The sequence below is a fragment of the Penicillium lagena genome (assembly GCF_028827675.1).
Source record: "Penicillium lagena strain IBT 129212 chromosome Unknown utg000002l_segment0_segment0, whole genome shotgun sequence".
Taxonomy (NCBI): Eukaryota; Fungi; Ascomycota; class Eurotiomycetes; order Eurotiales; family Aspergillaceae; genus Penicillium; species Penicillium lagena.
In genome coordinates, this window is record NW_026623223.1 from 2,715,444 (window position 1) to 2,733,682 (window position 18,239).

At 54.0% G+C, this 18,239-nt stretch overlaps 9 protein-coding genes across 9 annotated transcripts; 3 read left to right on the plus strand and 6 right to left on the minus strand.

Moving 5' to 3' along the window:
- Nucleotides 1–143: 143 nt before the first annotated feature.
- N7510_003871 (S-adenosylmethionine-dependent methyltransferase) lies at nt 144–974 on the minus strand (the record flags this gene model as incomplete). Its single annotated transcript, XM_056975797.1, has 1 exon — nt 144–974. The coding sequence occupies one exon, from the start codon at nt 972–974 to the stop codon at nt 144–146; it is 831 nt and encodes a 276-aa protein (XP_056835753.1).
- A 285-nt stretch (nt 975–1,259) lies between these two features.
- N7510_003872 (succinate dehydrogenase assembly factor 3) lies at nt 1,260–1,798 on the plus strand (the record flags this gene model as incomplete). The annotated part of the gene is made up of 3 exons (XM_056975798.1): nt 1,260–1,475; nt 1,568–1,667; nt 1,731–1,798. The coding sequence occupies 3 exons, from the start codon at nt 1,260–1,262 to the stop codon at nt 1,796–1,798; spliced, it is 384 nt and encodes a 127-aa protein (XP_056835754.1).
- Nucleotides 1,799–2,476: 678 nt separating this feature from the next.
- N7510_003873 (GNAT family N-acetyltransferase) lies at nt 2,477–3,398 on the plus strand (the record flags this gene model as incomplete). Its single annotated transcript, XM_056975799.1, has 3 exons — nt 2,477–2,936; nt 3,003–3,112; nt 3,228–3,398. Coding segments are annotated over 3 exons (741 nt in total), but the record flags the coding sequence as incomplete, so codon positions are not given.
- A 411-nt stretch (nt 3,399–3,809) lies between these two features.
- Nucleotides 3,810–6,890, minus strand: N7510_003874 (KAR9 family protein; the record flags this gene model as incomplete). The annotated part of the gene is made up of 1 exon (XM_056975800.1): nt 3,810–6,890. One exon carries the CDS (start codon nt 6,888–6,890, stop codon nt 3,810–3,812), a length of 3,081 nt encoding a protein of 1,026 aa, XP_056835756.1.
- A 573-nt stretch (nt 6,891–7,463) lies between these two features.
- Nucleotides 7,464–8,999, minus strand: N7510_003875 (uncharacterized protein; the record flags this gene model as incomplete). The annotated part of the gene is made up of 1 exon (XM_056975801.1): nt 7,464–8,999. One exon carries the CDS (start codon nt 8,997–8,999, stop codon nt 7,464–7,466), a length of 1,536 nt encoding a protein of 511 aa, XP_056835757.1.
- A 561-nt stretch (nt 9,000–9,560) lies between these two features.
- Nucleotides 9,561–10,736, minus strand: N7510_003876 (alternative oxidase; the record flags this gene model as incomplete). Its single annotated transcript, XM_056975802.1, has 3 exons — nt 9,561–10,071; nt 10,133–10,423; nt 10,477–10,736. The coding sequence occupies 3 exons, from the start codon at nt 10,734–10,736 to the stop codon at nt 9,561–9,563; spliced, it is 1,062 nt and encodes a 353-aa protein (XP_056835758.1).
- Nucleotides 10,737–10,824: 88 nt separating this feature from the next.
- N7510_003877 (uncharacterized protein) lies at nt 10,825–11,319 on the plus strand (the record flags this gene model as incomplete). Its single annotated transcript, XM_056975803.1, has 2 exons — nt 10,825–10,873; nt 10,931–11,319. The coding sequence occupies 2 exons, from the start codon at nt 10,825–10,827 to the stop codon at nt 11,317–11,319; spliced, it is 438 nt and encodes a 145-aa protein (XP_056835759.1).
- A 552-nt stretch (nt 11,320–11,871) lies between these two features.
- On the minus strand, nt 11,872–13,670 carry N7510_003878 (uncharacterized protein; the record flags this gene model as incomplete). The annotated part of the gene is made up of 3 exons (XM_056975804.1): nt 11,872–12,525; nt 12,584–13,333; nt 13,404–13,670. 3 exons carry the CDS (start codon nt 13,668–13,670, stop codon nt 11,872–11,874), a joined length of 1,671 nt encoding a protein of 556 aa, XP_056835760.1.
- An 873-nt stretch (nt 13,671–14,543) lies between these two features.
- Nucleotides 14,544–18,054, minus strand: N7510_003879 (uncharacterized protein; the record flags this gene model as incomplete). The annotated part of the gene is made up of 5 exons (XM_056975805.1): nt 14,544–14,700; nt 14,760–16,300; nt 16,353–17,733; nt 17,794–17,826; nt 17,888–18,054. 5 exons carry the CDS (start codon nt 18,052–18,054, stop codon nt 14,544–14,546), a joined length of 3,279 nt encoding a protein of 1,092 aa, XP_056835761.1.
- Nucleotides 18,055–18,239: the final 185 nt, after the last annotated feature.

Genomic DNA, 18,239 nt, shown 5'->3' on the forward strand with positions numbered 1-18,239 from the left:
CCCAACTAGCAACCTGGTCTGCACTTTTTGAGGAGATATTAAACAGAGAAAAGGTGCAAATAAAGCTACATATCTCAGCCATAGTGTCATAATATCATGTCAATGCTCATATATACAAGTCCCAGTCAGCGATGAATAGTAGGTTACTCTCTCCAGATCCGAACGATAACCAACTTCTCCCACCCAGCCTGCATCCCACTCGATCCCGCGATTTCCGCCCGCCACCCATCTCCCCAGCCGTGAATGCGATCCATGACCTCCTCTGGCCGGTTCTGCTTGCAGAGCAATACATAAGCAACGCCGCGGCTTGGCTCCAGCACCCCAGGAATAGCATCCAGCAAGCGATTCGTAGTTTCCATGCCATCAACACCACCCGCGTAAGTCAGTGAGAGGAAAAACGAATCACTCTCGAACTTCGCGGAGCGGGACGTGGACTCCGTCGCTGCAGGCTGGTTCTCCTCTGCAGAGGGCAAGCGCGGCAGATCGTCTGTTGGGACATAGGGCGGGTTGAAGAGCAGGACATCGACACAGCTCGGCCGGAGCGGGCTGCACAAGTCAGCCGTCAACGATGAAATGTGCGTAGTCCGTGATTTGGAAGTGCCGGATTCGGATTCGGATTGCCCCGTGGATGATTGCTGGCGCTGCGCCTCTTGCACGGCGGTCACTACCGTTTCGCGCGTGGCGAGGCATGCGTTCCGGTTGACGTCTGTCCCCAGAGTGAGTATGTCGCGCCGGCCGAAAATCTCCTGCGCGTGTGCGGCGACGAAGCCTAGCACGACGCCGGAGCCCGTGCCCACCTCGACGACTAGAGGCGCGGTTTTGGTGGCAGTGGATGATGGGACATACTGGAATCGTTCATGGAGCCATTTTGATTCCGAGGCGGATGAGAGTGTGTCTAGGAAGAGATAGGAGTCTTCCGATGGCTCGTAAATGGTGTCGAATGAGACATGTGATGTGTCGGGGGTGGGCAGCATCTTTGATTGTGGTTGTCAATGCAAGTTGATGTTGCCGGATGAGCACCCGGAGTCAAAATATATGTCGGAGATGTTTCGCAACTTGGCGCAATCCAATGCAACTTCCTATAGCAATAGCCTATACATAATCATTTCCTGCGGTAATATCTCGTTTCTCAGTATCGTCTCAAAGCCGAGAATTTTTCTTTAGAAAAAAAAAGCGTCTCTCTCCGCCTTCTTCCCGAGGTAAATCCAATTATGTCATGAACAACTTCACACCCCCCAAACACCTTCTCCACCAGAATAATGCGCCTCGCCCACCGCCTATTTATGGCCGCGCCGGCCTCAATCGGCTCCAAGGCCAGCCTCAGCGACGCCCTCGCCCTCCTCCCACCGCTCCAGCTATACCGGCGCGTCTTGCGCGTGCACCGCAAACTCGACCCGGAAATGCGCGTGCTGGGCGACTCCTACGTGAAGGCCGAGTTTCGCGCACATCGGAGTGTGGAGAATCCGTTGCATATTGTATGTGCCTCTTTTTCTCTGTGTGGTCTAGAGAATTGGGGACGGGAAATAGCGGAAGGAAAAGCCTGTGACTGACTGACGGATGGCGACAGATCGGGTTCTTGACCGAGTGGCAGCTCTACGCGCAGAAGTTGGAAGGGGATAATTGGGCCGGGGAGAAACTGGATAAGTCTAAGCTGGATAAAATGAGTGGTAGGATTTCTTGTTTCTTGGTCTCCTATGAACGGGGTAGCTGACGGAGTGGGTGATGTGCAGACCAGCAGCTGGGACAGCTATACGAACTCATGGAGGCGATTCGGAATAAAGACGGAGAGAATAAATGAGCTGCGTTTTGGCAACTGAAGGGCTTATGTTCGCTTCTAGTCAGTCGAGGTCGATGCAAGCCCCTCACCTAGAGGGGGAGGGATACCAGACCTTTGAATTGTTGGGCCGACAACAAATCGGTGCTCGTTTCCCTTAATTGGTCTTCTAAGACGACAAGGAACTAGGACCAGGCATTTTCTTTCTGTGAGAGATGCAGGCATCTCTTATGTCTGTACCATTACTGTATATATACGTCGCGAGACATCTCCGGGGGCCCTCGTGTTTACTCAGATGCAGGCCATGTGGTTTTATTTGAGAACTAGTGGCCTTACTATAGACTGTAAATGTTTACAAACCTGGCTTGACCTTCATTTTGAGTTAGTTAGAGTTTTGATCGCTGGGGTAGTGTAGGTTGAGTCCAGTTTGGGGTGTTGTACTCCTGCAACCCCGATCAGCGATATCGGAGAGTTCTCTTGCACCCAATAGAGAGACCGCACACAGTCCCCAAGACAGGAATGGTTCTATTTAATTCTAAGCATTGAAACGCATGTATAGTTATCACGCCCTGCCGATGACAGGCTTACTCATCCGCCTCCAACTGCCGGCATTTAGTGAGCAACTATATCATCCCGCGCGCATAACTATCAATTGACTTATCCCGCTTTTTTTCCCTCCTCAATCCCCCACTCAATCCCAGCAACACCTACCCGGTTCCTCCACCAGTGTCACCATATATTCCACCCCCAAATACCTACTCTCTCGTCCTCAAAATGCCCGCGCTCCTCGAAGACCCCTCCACGCGCAACCCCCCACCACCATCGCACACCAACGCCGCAAACACACTCCTCCCCCGACATATAACGCTCCCCAAACACCCCTCCACAAAAGTAACCCTCTACCCACTCGCCAATGGCCCTTCCAGCGTCCCGCGCGATCTCATCCGCTTCCTGCACGCGGAGTTTAATGCCGAGATAGTGCGCGGCAGCACGTATCCGATGGAGCAGACTATGGAGCTGGAGCAGTTTGCGGACTATTGGTTTGGGACGTTTGCGGTTGTTGCGGTGTTGGATGACGATATCGAGAGTAATGGCTTGAGAGAGGGAAGGGAATGGGAGAGTGTTTGTTTGGGCACTTTTTATGTGAAGCCGAATTATCCAGGTTAGTCATTTTCTTCTTTTCTCTTCTATATGAGACATATCTATATATACTAACATATGACTCTAGGCCGTTGCTCCCACATCTGCAACGCAGGATTCATAACCACAACCGCCGCACGCGGCAAAGGCGTCGGACAGGCAATGGGAGAGGCGTATTTGGAGTACGCGCCGAAACTGGTTCGTCCTGTCACTTCTTCTGCACCTCCTTCACAAACCACTTAACATCTATACATCAACCTACCTATCCATCTGCCTATCTACCAATTGGAAGGAACCTAACAAAAACCCCCAGGGATACAAATACTCCGTCTTCAACCTCGTATTCGCGAACAACCCGGCCTCGATTCGGATCTGGGAGAAGCTTGGCTTCAGCGTCATCGGGCGTGTGCCCCGGGCGGCGCGGTTGGCGAATAGTGAGGAGTTGGTGGATGCGCTGATTTTTGGAAGGGAGTTGGGAGCATAGTACATGATGAGATTGAATAGACCAGGATATAGACAGATCTGTATGTACATAGGAATGAGTGAGCTGACGAAAGACCTATTATAGAAGAATTGAGCATCTAAGTCTAGTTTCCATCACCAGTGTAGCTTGTAAATCAAACTCCTACATGGAAAGAAAATATTTACATCAATAGAAGAAATGAAGAGGAGGATAGAAATGATAATGACGCTAAAAGACCAGACAGACCATATCATATGTACAAATGGGGGAATCTTGCAAAACCCAACCAACCGTCAACCCACCTATGCATCCTTGATCAAGATCCATCCCTTCACGTCGTTTAAGAACGAAATAGGACGCAAAAAAGATAGTGAGAGTCAATCGAAAGAATAAGATAAGACAAGATTGAAGATATACGAAAGGAAAAAGATATTACACCCTGAACGGTGGTCGTGAGTCCAGCCTCGACTGCGCTGCAGTGCGTTCCTTCTCTTTTTCTTGTTGTCGGTGTTTCGGCAAAGGCAGGAGACTGATTCGTCGGTTGGCCGAGTGGCCGAGGGACGTCCCGGGCCGATTGGATTTGCTGGGTGTTTCGCTGGGGTCTTGGTTTTGCGAGACACTGCGGCTGAAGGATGAGCCTAACCCGCCGAAGCTTTGGCGGCTGCGAGGGCTATTGAATAGGCCCGAGGGCCGGCGGAGTCGGCTGTATGGTGGAGGGTCAAGGAGAGAGGAATTACCGGAAGGAGCACGGGGAGAGATATCGCGCATAGGAGCAGGGCTGCGGGAACTCTGTCGATTCGAGACGCGGCTGATTGAGCGGCTGTGCCCGGGGGCAGGCGAGGCGGAGATGTCGCGGCGGAAGGGACTGGGGAGTGGGATGGTGGATGATGGGCGGGAGAGGTGGGCTGGGGCAGAGGACTTGCGTGAGGAGGCGGATGGGGTGGTTGCGCAGAGCGGCTTGTAACTGTATCCCTTGTTCAGATCATTCGTGTTCGTGCTGTTGTTCCAGCGCGGCCGGTTGTTCAGCGGGGACGGTGCCGACGGGCGAGACGATTTGCGGGAGGCGGGTGTCGGGGTGTATGACCCTCTTGCATTCGACGGAGTTGGGGATCCGGCTCCACTTCGTTGAGGGATGGACGACTTGCGGCCAGCCAATGTGGACGATGTTCCCTGGGGCAGACCCGAGTAGCGTCGGACCTTTGATGAGAGGGACAAGCGCCCTGTCGAGCTACCCACTGAGCTATCTCGGCGGCTTGAGCCACCATGTGGTGTGGAGACACCCTTGTGTCCGTTACCGGCGAGTATCACGGACGATGCAGGCGAGCTTCCTGGGGTCTCGATGGCGCTGCCCATGACTGGGCTATCCATTGTGATAATGCTGGAAATGGAGTCACGTAGCTGCTGGCCCTTAACGATTTGCACGTCCTCCAGCGACGCATCCATCACCCGGATACTCGCCTTCAGCGCATCTGTCCGCGATGTCATGTCCGAGAGCAGACGCAAGATCTCGCCATTGACGGTCAGGCGGTCTTTCACACCCTTTTGAATGATCCCAATCACCCGCTCGATGGCCGGTACGTAGTGCTGTTTCTTCGCTTCGTAGTTCTCCATGCGCTTGGTCAACGTTGATGGACTATGCAGTTGGAGACCGGTCTCTATGCCTTCTTGCAATTTGCCAATGCTGCGCTCGACCGAATCAAACATCTTCTGTGCCTGGCTGCCGGCATTGCGAAACACCAAGATCCACTTGTCCTCACCCAGCTCTTTCCGCAGAGACTCTGCATCCGTCTGAAGCTCTTTATAGCTCTTCTCCAAGTGGCTTCGTCGGTCCTCAAGCTCTTCACATGCGCTTGGGAAGATCGAATCGGCACGGGACTGGAACATGGACAGTCGCATAGGCAAGAAGTCCAACGACGCCCGAAGAGGCTGCATGCGTGCAAATATGGCCATGAGGTTGGAGTGACTAGAGTCATCCTGCGGGGTTTTGATGATGGGAGTGCCGGATGCTGCGGCCAGGACGGGACCGATACTCAACCGGGTGCTCAAAGGTGAGCGCCCTTTGACTGGAGACTCTTCGACAATGGTTTCGAGCTCGTTGATGTCAAGACCTCCTCCGTTCAATCCAGCCGGATCGTTCAACGTCTCGTGCCGCTTCTCCTCCATCTCGAAGATCAGCCCGCTGAGGTTCTCGATTTCCATGCCCACATCGCCCAATACGTTTGACCATAGTTCCTCCCACTCCATGGCCAATTCCACCTGATCCTTGACGCCTTGGAGCTTGTCTTTGATTTGTGACCAGTTTTGTAGGATGCTTTCCATCTGGCCAACAATAGCCTGCAAGTTTTCTGAATCGACGGTGGCAATGTCTTCTCGAAGCTGCACATTTTCAATCGCCGCCACGTAGACGTTGACCAAGGACTCGAAGCGAGTGACGGCTTTGTCGACACTTTCCAGTCCCTCTCGGCCACCAGCAGCCGCCCACTCCACATCATCCTCGGCGTCCAAGCCATTGAGCACATCAGATGCCTTCTTAATCCAGATCATGATCTGCTCCGCTGCTCCATTCAGGCCCCGCACGGCAGCCAAAGCCGTGGGTATACTGGCGATGTTCGCCTCGAGCGAAGATGGTTGCGGCAGCGGGATGGACGTCAGTTGGGAGAGCTGGTTGCTGAATGAGGCACGGGAAAAGGAGTATATGGATTCGGTGCGCTGTAGGCCTCGCGGGTTGAATTGTGAAGAGGAAGAGAGCGAATAGGTTCGGGGGGAGTCTTTCGGCGGGGGTATAGGGGCGCCGCCCTCTTCTTTGCGCGCTGTGTCTTCGACATATTTCTCAAAGTCTGTCTTATCTTGGCTGGTTCCACTGGACCGGGGTTCTGCTGTGTCTGGATCAGCGCGCAGCTGCGCCGGAGCTGGCTCTGCCACAGACATGGAGGAAGAGGGGGACAGGTCAGGACACTCCGTGTGAGCGGTCGTCAGGTCTGACAATGCAGAGCCGACCACAGCCACGTCAGTGTGCTCGAGCCTTTGCCCGGGATCGTAGCGGGAGCGGTCGTGTTGTTGAGAAGTACTTGACGCGTTTTGGTGCTGTTCGGGTGAGGTCGACGTGAGCGTCAAGCCAGCCCAGGCCTGGCCTTTCCTCTCGACCCTGATCGACAGGTCCTGGTGGAGACTGTCCAACTCCTTCAGATGAGCCTCGGGGATGCGGCCGACCGTGCTGGCGTTGCGGGAAGCAGACGCCTTGTTGCCGCCGTCCAGCAGCTTCACCCGGGCGGCGAGCGCGGGGGACAGGCGACGGAGGATAGACGGACGGAGCCGGGACTTGTCTTCTTCGGAGGCAACGTCGTCTTCGGGGGCTGTGGTGGTGGTGCTACTTGCCAGACTCCACAGGGATGATTTGGACTTTAGGCGACGGAGAGGGCCGTGGTCATTTGGGGCGACGGGGGAGGGCGAGGCGAGAAACGCGTGGGAAGGATGCGAGTCGGTCGCAGTAGAGGGCACGTCGTCGGCGTGCATGGGTGTCGGAGGGGGAGGTGGAAGGGAAAAGGGACGAAAGGATCAGGAAGGGATGGACAAGGAATGTTTCGGGTCGGTACGGTGGCCCCTTCTGACGGTCGGACTGGGTTACATGGGAGATTGAGAGAAATAGAGAGAGGGGGAGAGAGAGAAGGAAAAAGAGGGAAATATTAAAGAGAGTGCGTTCAAGACAGAAGGAAAGACAACAGTAGTAATCCCGTGGATGATAGCCAGCAGCGCAAGGAGTGTGTTACTGCAGAAGCCATAGTTCAGTGAGTTACCCAATTTAGTTACCGTACGGCCCAACGTGTCAGGCTGCGAGGCAGGTAAGATCGGCCGCCGATCTATGCGTTCATTTCCCAGGGGCATTGAGAGATACGTATTCTAGAGTATACAGATGATCGTTCCATGGTAATTATGGGTAGTAGATCCATGGGAATAATCCGGTCAACAATAACTATACATCTATGCAGCAGATTCTCAACACAACCAAAACAAGACACAACGGAGACACAATGTATGTACAAAGGGGGGTATACAAAGACTAATGCAAAACAACCACAGAGCTATGGATTAAATCAGGCCCGCGCTGGGCGGCCGACCCGGGTTGGCCGCCTGCCAGTCGCGCACCAATTCCTCGCGCACTGTCCGACACCACGACAGCAGCGCGGCATCGAACTGTTTCCACGACTTCGCGCTGCTGCCCTGCACCACCCCCATCACGTCCATCTCCAATCGCAGCTCCCACCGCAGCTCCGCCGCTTTCACCCAGAACCGCAGATTCTCGGCCTGCCGGTACGGCTTCGCGATATCCTGGTGAAAGGCCTTGATCTCGCCGAATGGGCGTTTGGACTTTTGTACGGCGAGGTTGTGCGTCTGTACGAGGGCCCGGCCGTCCCGGATGTGGGTGAGGAATGGCGGAGGAAGAGGCTTAGAGTCATCGCCAGGCTGATCGTCCTCGACGGGTGTCCATTTCGGCAGGGACTCGCCACCCGGCATGATGCTGCGCAGGAAGGACTCTTCGCGTGCACGCTCGCGTCCGGTCCAGTCGCCACTAGCCCAATCCCAGCTTTGGCGCTCCTGGGTCTCGAGGTCTTCGAGCGCCTTCTCGCGGGCCAGCATCGCCCGGACACCGGCGATCCACTCGGTAATAGTGGTGCGCTCCTCGTCGCGGAGGCCATTAGCGAAGGAGCGCGAGGCCCATTTCTTGAGCACGTCCAGCACATGGAAGAGGTCCTTGCGGATTTCGCGCTCGCTCTTGATCGACGCCAGACGGTCCGGCCGTTCGTGGGCTGTGTAGTAGATCTTGGCGGCCCGGATGGCCATCGTCACGTCGTCGAGGATGAACATCCCCAGCGCCTCTTCCTTGGTCGATGGAGTCGGGGCTTCGGTCTGGTCGTCCTGCAGCACCTCGGGGATATCCCCGGGTGACAGGCTGGCTCGAGTGGATTCCCACGGGAGCTCGAGACCATCTGCAATCGCCTTGATACTGCGCTCTGCCTTGGCCAGCGCGGCGGAGAGATCTCGGCGGAGGGACAGCTGGTCTGGTGGGGGCGGGATATGGTGAGTTTTGATACTGTACGTGCTCACGGTGGGCGGGAGCATGACCTCGGCGTCTTCGTCCTCGTCATCGAACGCAGCGTCCTGCTCGGCACGGTCCGCCATCTCCGTGGGACTGGCAGTCAGATCGTCGTCAATATGCCGTTCATTCGGGGTGATGAGCACTCGGGGCAGGTTTTCCCGGTTCTTGTTCTTTTTCTGAAACTCCTTGCCGCGCCCAGTCTTGCCATCCAGCAGACCCGTGCGAGCAAAGTAGTACTGCAGATGGGCGATACTCCCCAGACTCATGACGCTGTCTCGATTGCGGGCCGAGTCCGCAAAGTCGGCGCCCACGGCGCGGATGTACCCATGGCGGCGTGAGGAGGTGGACACGGACGATCTGGCATCGGCGGAGGTGACGGAGGAGGCCGAGCGCGAGGAGACAGAGGAGAAGGTGCGGTCTGGCGAGGAAGACGAGGAGATGGCGGGCGTCGCCGGGATGTCAGGCGAGGGCGATGAGGCCCGGACGGGAGGTGGGAGTGCGTCGGCCAGCACGGGGGACTCGGCCATGCTGCAGCGAGTGTTTGGTCGGACACTAGAATGTTGGAATGTGTGTCGTGATTGACGTGGCGAAAGTCTGGGGAAAGAATGGATAGTATGAAACAAGTGGTCACAGGCGAGTCCAGCCCTCGGTCGCACGGCCAACGGAATTAAGTAGGATGAAAGAAACGGTTTGATGCACGATCGCCGGGCGAGACGCTGCTTTGGGCTAAATAGGGGGTTGCCGAACGGGGCTAAAGGGGCGGGTCGCGGGCGATGCGCGTCAGGGTGACGAGGGGGTTGTTGGGATTGGTGGTTGGTGTTTTCAGACTCCCGACGGTGGCCACTGAGTGTCCGGTCACGGTCAGGGTCGAGACTGGGGAAGTACAGACGGTAGTTATACATCGAGAGGGACGGGAGTTCTCTGTTGGTGAATTGCCTGTCTGGGCTTAGCGTGCCCGCGTCCCTTGCCTTCGAGCCCTAACTGATGGATGGACTATATACTGTACACCAACGACAACGACAACGACAACAACAACACTAACAATAACAATAACAAAAGTGACTAATGCACGACATGGCTTTTCATAATCACAGCACTTCTTTCCGTTCCCACCCCGTCGCCTTCAAATTCTCAATCCCCTTAGTCGGATGCATCTTAGTCGGGTCGTGATACTCGGCCTGGTAGGGGTTCGGGTCGACCGCCTGGTCCAGGTTACCAAGCGTATGGTTGACCTCGCGGTGCTTCGCCTCATCCGCCCGAATGTACATGAGCAGATCGCGCATCTTGCGCTGGTGCTCCGGCATCTCCCAGTACTTCACAGCGATCGCCGGGGCCTCCAGCTCGCTCCATTCCGGCAGTTTGCCCGCCTCGAGTTCCTCGATCGCGCGTGTGTAGGTGAGCACGGCTTCTTCTTCCAGATACCCCACGAAGCGGTGGCAGATCCGCGGCGATATGAGGTAGGAGACGAAGAAGCCGTTGAAGAACACGCCCTGTGCGCCGAGCACCATTAGGCGCATGAACCAGCCGGGCTCGGCGAGCTTGAGGAATGTGAGGAGGTGCATGCGCTCGTTGAACGCTTCTTCGAGTAATGTTTCGATCCTGTTGCAATACAGTCCGTCAGTCTCGTGTTATTTGCACTGTAGGCCCGTGTGGCTCGTACCATCCGTTATCTCTCTTCATCCGCCGTAAACTCCGCAGGTGTCGCAGCATGCCGCCCACCATGCCCGGGACACCAGCAACGCTCTCCAGGAAGATAAACCGCGCCAACCATTTCTTCTCCGTCATCTTGAACCGGGCCGGGGTCTCTTGGCCGGGCTCTGGGTGTTTGTATCCCGTCACCAAGTCCATACCCCAGCGGAAGAAGCGCACCGCTCCCAGAGCAGTCCAGTCAGACCAATTGGATGCTTCTCGATGCGCAACCTGGATATTCCGCATCTGAGCCTCGGTGTATCTAAGACGGGTTTAGTATCTCTGAACGGATAGGAGCCATTCAATTAGACGTACACTGGATGAGCCCACAAAGTGTTTACTCCCTTGACCGTTTTAGATTCTGGGGGCGGGAAGTATTCCTTGATGTGATGTTGCGGCGTGGAAGAGATGAGGCGCTTGGAAGAGGAGGTCAATGGCGCAGAACATCTGCTTGTGTGGTGGCATGGGCCGTTGAAGGCCATCACGGCGACACCGGAGTAGGTGCGCACGGCGAGATGGAGGTAGGTGCGTGGTGCTGCAGCCCGCAAGGGCGCAGTGGCCGATAATGCATTCATGGTGGAGGTAGTAGTAGTAGTTTGTCGAATGTAGATAACAGATGGGGAATGATGCTCAACCCGCGTCACTGGGTTTTATATGTCCGGCATGACGAAAACTCCTCCTGTGCCTGACCCTGTTGATCCGTGGCATGCCCGTGGTTGACCGTGTTTCTTGACGTTCGTACATACTTCGCTCAGGTACGACATACTAGCCCTTACCCGCAGCGCACTGACGATCGCCGACCGACCGACCCATCAACGGCGCATCTGGCACTTGGCCCGGCCAGACACCGACTCATTTGCTCTCATCGAAGAAGAAACAAATTTCTACCCCTTCCCATTATCTCTGCATCGCGCGCGTTCGTCTTCATCCGTGTTGAGTCTGTCACCACAATACACCGTCTCTGGGCAGGTGACCATCGGGAGGAATCGGGCTGACTCAGCCTCACCAGCCCTGGCGGCCCCGTTTACGAGCTTTTTACGAGCCCTGCTCATTGCGGTCACCGATCGATCGGGATGCCTGACATCCTTGTGTCTCGGGTTCTTGCTCCCCGAAGGAAGTGATCGGGATGACGTGGTGGTCCCGGTTCTCACCGACTGAGATCAATCTTGGTTGATGACAGGGGTGGTGATTCCCGACTCCTGTGGCAAGCAATTTGATATACAGCCACCGAGCCCCCGCCGAATGCATCCCAAAGCACTGTCATACTGAACTTGCATATTCGTGCATCGAGCGCATTCAGCGAGGAGGCCATCATAGGTGTTTTTATATTTATCCCTTTAAACCTTCCCCCTCCCTCCGAACTAACCACCCGGACATCAAGTACACTCAACCTAAAACCTACCACTTTTCTTGCATCGACCTCATTTGTACGGCTCTTGTGGATGACACGGCCATGCGGCTGGCAGGACTAGGTATGGGTAGACTCGGACCGGGGTGTAGACGAAGCAGCTAGGGAAAAACAGAACAGGCAGAATCAAAGAAGAATGGGCTCCTCTGCCAAAAGACAACGGGGCTAAGGCAGGCCTGAGGGTTCTTGGCCTGCCCTAATCGAGCCATCTTAAGGTGTGATTCATTCATCAGACAATCTAGCAATGGACAAGACGTCAATATCTCTTATTGATTGCTGGCCATATGAGACAATGAATCATTTTATCGACCCTTCTTCCACAGAAAAACCGATGAAATGCCTCCCAGTGCAGCAACACCAGCCAGGAGTTCCCAAACCACGCGGAATGCCACCGCCGTGGCTGCCTTGATAGTCTCCCTCTGACCATGATCCATCTGCACGTCATTCATCAAGATGAGATATCCATTCGCCGTATTAATGAGATCCCGCTGCAAACCAATCTTATCCAACTCCGCGGCAAGAAATGTCAAAAACACAACGCCCCCGATTGGCAGAGCGGCAGCCATGCCCCAACCCCTTATAAGCAGCGAGATGGTCGCCGGCTTCGTAGGCCAAGAAGCAGCCTCGTCCTTGGGAGCATTCCAGATGCGAATGTTATAGCTCGCGAAAAGGAGACCGTGGCCTAGGCCTGCGGAGAAAAATAAAAATACCCAGCCTACCGTCGGTGTAGTGCTGTTGAGCAGGATCGCGCAGCCCGCTGCGAGCAAGGTGAGCATCCAGCCACTGGAGATGATCCAGTGCAAATATTGCATCTCGTGAGCGAGGACTATGCCCACTACCGCGGCGGGTGCCATTGCCAGCCCGTTGATGGCTAACAGAGTGGTGCCAGAGACGGTGGGAGTGAGATACTTCGTTGACATGAAATAAAGCGCGAAAAATTGCAGCTGGCAGAAGACCTTGGCGAGCATCAGATTGACTGGCACAGATTCAGATTAAAGTTTAGGTCAGACTTACCAGAAAGCCGTGCAGGAAGCATCCTACATATGTCATGACCATCGCACAGGACCGGAACACCCGTCTACAGAAGAGCGGGTGCAACGCCCAGAAGGACTCATAAAACGCCAGCGCCACGAACCCAGCCACGCCAACAGCAATCGGCGCGAGACTCTCCCACTGAAGCCAGCGAAAGTAGACACCTCCCCAACTGAGCCCGAGAATAATCCCACCGGCACCCATAGGAACCATGGTGGCGCCGGACCAGTCGAGGATGCGCAATTTCCGAAGAGGGATATTCTTCGAGAAACGCAGATCCACGGCGAACGGGATAGCGAGCAGGCCTAGTGCACAGAAAATAAAATTGAAATAAAACGCCCAGGTCCAGTGCGCGTTATCGACAAACAAGCCGCCCACAATCGGGCCCAGAATGGCGCCCAGCATGCGGGTTAGCAGGATATAGCTCGAGTAGCGGGCGTGAATGGGCTCAGGTGATGACTCGGCCATCACCACGAAACACAGGCTCGTCGACCCGCCTGCACCGAGTCCTTGCACGAGCCGGCCGACGATCAGCTCTGACAGAGTCATTGATCCGCTGCAGATGCCCGTGCCAATAGTTGCGAACACGACGGCGATGATCCAGACGGGTCCATGGCTAAATACCTCGCACAACATCGGGAAGAAAAGCTGGCTGGCGGCGTTGAGGGCGAGATAGGCTGTATTGACCCAGAGGGTTGTGACTAGAGGCGCTTGGAACGTATTTGCCAGATGCTATCGTTTGCAACCAACTTAATCAGCTATCTCTTCCTAGGCAGAGAGGAAAACTTATCATATCACTTACCGGCAAGACAGGAATCATAACCGTCGCGTTAAACGCATCCATCATCGCCAGGATGATAATGCATATGAACACCAGCCGTTCCCGGATCCCGGACTGCCATCTTCGATCATCGGGCGCTTGTTCGCTCTCGAAAAGCTGGACGGTGCTTCCTAGCGCAGGATGTGTTTTTGTTTCCTCATCGTCGACGCTGTGCACGCTCGCGCGCGCGTCGAAGTTGACTTTGGTGTCATGGTCGATGAAGTCTCTGGATACGACACGATGTCCCATTTGACGAGGGTGGTGCTGACTGCCCACTTTTTCCAAGGTTTGTCTAGATATAAAGGTTCACGCTGTGTGTTGTTGACTTTGGGCTTCGGATATAGATCTGAGCCAGGTTGTGCCGAGGAAAAGCAGATTTGAATTGAATATGAAAATTCGCGAAACAGCAACAACGTAACCAGATAACACTGACTTCCTGAAAAATGTTGTACTTTTGACAGTCCACACATTCAAGAAAGGGAGGGATAGGAGGACTGATTGGATGAAACTATTGGATTCCAGAGGTCAAGGGATATCCAGATCCTGAGTACATATCTTCATGGCTGACCGCTCTCCTCCAAAGGATGAGAAAATCAAGCTGCTTCCATTGTGGGGATTATGGTGGACAGATCATTGAGTGTTGCGTCGTTGTTGGAGAGAACAAGGCTGGCTCACATTCCAACTACCTCCCTGGATCCGTGGTGGCATTCCGCATATCATGCAAGGAATTTCTGTCCGTATCTCTCCAATGTTGGACTAGCTCAATGAAACAGTAGCCGGGGATTAAGGTTAAGAGCATTTCGCCATACACATTAGGGAGACAATAAGGGGTTGCAGTGCCAGAAGCGTTGAGTTGTAGGCCATCCCATGACCCGAATAACCCTAAGTTCTTGTGTAACAGTCGCAACCAGCCAAGGAAGTAGGTCACCTCATCATTCAGCTCCTCTTGATAGCGCATGGGTTTTAATAAGACTATGTTTTATTCGCTCAATTGTACATGCCTTGGTCACCTTGCACTGATCAAAGTGCTACCCAAGCTGTCTGTCCAATATTTACAATAGTCCGGAATATGTCCAACGCAATCCTCCCATAAAAGAATATGTACAAACCCAACAGACCTGCCTAGTCTATCTTGTCTCGATCAACAGACAACGACGATATCTCATTGATGTTGACCCGCGACGTTGCCCTCGACGGCGCCCGAGACGTCATTCTCGAATCCGCTGTACTAACAGCATGGAAGGAGAAGTCCAGCTCTCCGACCAAGCCCTTGACAAGTCTGTATGACGAATATGTAAGCCAAAGCGAGTTTCCCACATAATTGAGGGAAATACATACTTCACGAGACGTTCTACGTCCCCGACAATACATCTCGTGGAGATCTGCAGAACCGCAAACGCCGCGAATCCTGGCTCGGCGATGTGCCTGATGCTTAAGATGTCCTTGTCGAGGGCCTCCAGACGCTTGGAGAAGCTGTACGGCCGCGGGGTTTTCAGATAGGGCGGTAGTGGCTGTCTGTTCGTGATGCTAGCAGAGAGAAGACACAACAGGGACGTGACCTCATGTGTGGTGACTTTGGCGCTGCCAACCAGCTGCCGGAAATGATACATCCATGCTGTGTCTGTGGCTTCGTCGTCGCCCAGATTCATCAGTGTGTCGGACGCGTAGCCGAGTAAGCTCAGGTAGCTCACGATGCTACAGCAGATGAAATTAGTACACAATAACACCAGGCTAGAAAGGGGGAAGACGAACTTTTCCACGCAGACAATAATTGCATCGTACTGCTCCTTGGGAAACTTGCCACCGATCGGAACCTCCCACCGCAGAAACTCGGAGTATGTCCGCAATCCATTCAGCATCAACATTTGTTTGGAGAACACTTTGTGGCGGGCTTTCTCGAGCTTTCGAGACGTCTTACTGTTGGTGCCCCACTCATCGCCGCGCATGCGTGCAGATACCGTTTCGTGAATGATCGAGTAGTGGTTCGCCAGCAGATAAAGAGAGGCTCCTAGATTCTGGCGAAGCACCGAATGTTCTGAAATTGGATAGGGGAAGAACGTCCAAATGAACGCAACGGCAATACCTCCAGAGGTGGCTGCTAGCCGGTAAGGCGCGAGGAGATAGATAGGATAATATGGCTGGCCGTTGGATGTGGCAACCTTCTCCCCGACCTTGCGAACTTGCAGCTCGTAGCCGATGATCATTGTCGTAGTCACGATGCTGATGATTCCAATCACTCGAAAGCGGAACATCTTGATGGGCACATAAAACCCGCAAGAGACAAAAATGAATAGAAAGATAATTACACCTGGCGTCTTTTGGTCAGGTATATACCATACCAAGAGACTTGCCACCATTGCGATCGTTGTGCCAGCAATTCTTAGCACGAAACTGAAGATGCTCTGGCCGGATGTCGGGGACATGCTAAGGTTGACCATGATCATGGCCCACACCAGACGCTGCTTGATGAAAAAGGTCTGCGTGTCGTGCAGTAAGGCAATAATCGCGATGGTCATCGTGGCACAGGCGACTCGGAAGCCGTATGAAGATTCATTTGACCGCAGAAACCAGGGAACTTTACGAACCCTGTCTCCAATCTTTTGGAACCAGGTTTCGGGTGGGAGGTGTTCAGGGTCTTTGCGATGTTTATAGGCTTCTCCTAGCTCGAGGATACTATTCTGCGCGTGGATATCGCCCAGGGTATCGTCTTCGTGGTGCGTATCCTCTGCCGTCAGCATACTCTTAACCCACTTCCACAGCCGCGGCGCCCCAGGGATGATGAGCCGGGTCTTGGACAGCTTTCCCTTGGCGGCGACGTGATCCGCATATCGGACGAAATCTAGAACGGTCTGTCCTGTCGAATAAAGCAATTGATCCATCTGTAAATTGATGTTAGCTTTTTTCCCCTTGAAAGTTGAGTGTGTTACACACGTATAAGATTAGATAAAGCTGTCGCCGACTTCGATCCCGTTGTGATGAAGATTCGTTTAAAAAGTCACTCTCCAAGATCTCCATCGACTGTGGGTGATCAAAGAAATCCGGCGGCAGTGTAATACCCTTTTCTTCAGCCCATGCTTGCAGTGCAATCCGCTTTGCGCATCGGAACTCGCCCAGTTTCTTTTCAAAATGAGGCGTAAATTCTTTTTCTCCAGGAGCAGTGTTCTCTACCGGGGCTTCCACGTCCTTGTTCTCTTCGGTGGAGTTTCCGCTGCTTGTAGCAAAAGCAGCAGCGGACTTCTTGGGCGGCTTAGTCAATCTGAAAACATACGAAGTATGAAGCAAACCCTCGTCGATTGTCTGGATCATATCTGCGAATGGATCGTGCACTGCCCTCATTATATCGTTCCATTCTCGTACGACGCGCTCGCGCACGTCATCCGGGAGAGTTTCGGCGTTGGGATCTAGAGGTTCGTTCCATCTGTTGTACTCTGACAGTCGCTGAAAAATATCAACCACAAAGCTCAAGCCGACCACAGGTATCATAATTTGTCGGAGGTGACGAAAGACCGTTTTGAGATCATTAGGGCCCAGTTTCCCCAGCGCAAACTCTCGCTTTGCAAATGTCAAATCGCCGTGGAGCTTGGCATGGAGATCTGTAATTTGACGGATCGAAGAGCGGATGGTCTCTGCTTCGGGACTATAAATCTTTCCCTTCTCGCCGAATTTCTCACGGGAGTCATCGAATGTATCGGCGCGACCAAACATGTCGTTTCTTTCCAGCGTCTCGAAGTAGACGACATGAGCCTCCAGTGCGGACCGCAACCCGCCGATGTAGCCGCTCATCTCATTAAAGACAACCTTTCGCGACGTCGTTGGAAGAATAAAGAGCGACACGGCGGTTGAAATACCAAGGCCAGTGAGAAATGCCTCTAGAAGTCGCTTCACCAGGCTGATTGCGGAGGTCATATTTTCGATCTGTGGCGCATATATCGACGAGACATTAGCGAAGATTGAGTAGATGACCACAGGAAACTGGAATTGCGGGTACTTGGCGCGGAAAGTATGAACCAGCCAGATCTGAAAGAACAAAAAGACTCCGCTGACGGCAGAGGACGACGAATTATACGCCTGACTGGATGGATTGGTCGCCGAGCGGGTGGTGAATATACTAGGGGTTGTGTTATAGCGTGCCTGAACGCTGGAGTACATAGTCAAGAGGGCAAATGACGCCGCCAGACAGACGGCCAAAGCATCGAAGATGATCATCTGGAGGAACTTGGCCCGAGGCTGGATGGCGAAGCCCAGGATGGAGACCACGGCCGTCAGATAACCCAGAGTCGTATATTGGTCTGCCACATCGGTGGATTGATAGCTGCGTCGCGTTCAGTCAAAACTCAGGGCATTCTTCCACACACCCATTGGGTCGACTTACATGGACACCGCGATCGTCGGTGGAATGCCGCCCCTGCAGCACCCGTTAGTTAGTTTATCCTGCATAGAGTTTACTCTAATAATCCCCAACTCACTTCATCATTAGCAGAATGGTTTGCTGGTCCAGACCGGACTTCTTCCAGATGTTCTTCACCCAACTCGCAAGGGTCTGCTTATCCTTGCACGAGTCCTCGTCCTCGTCCTGCTGTAACTGCGACTGGCGCAGGGAGGCCGACCTGTGCGAGCTGACACGGGAAGCCATGTTTGATTTTGTCTAGCCGGGGGCGCACCGTAGTCGATGCGCCCAATAATCGTTTCAGTTTGTGGTCCAACGCGAGGTTGTGTTGCCCGAGGCGCAGCAACCAAAACTACCGTGCCACGTGACACTCCACCAATGTAAATCCCCGCAAACGGTGATGTCAGTCACGTAAGCCAGGATGTATAACT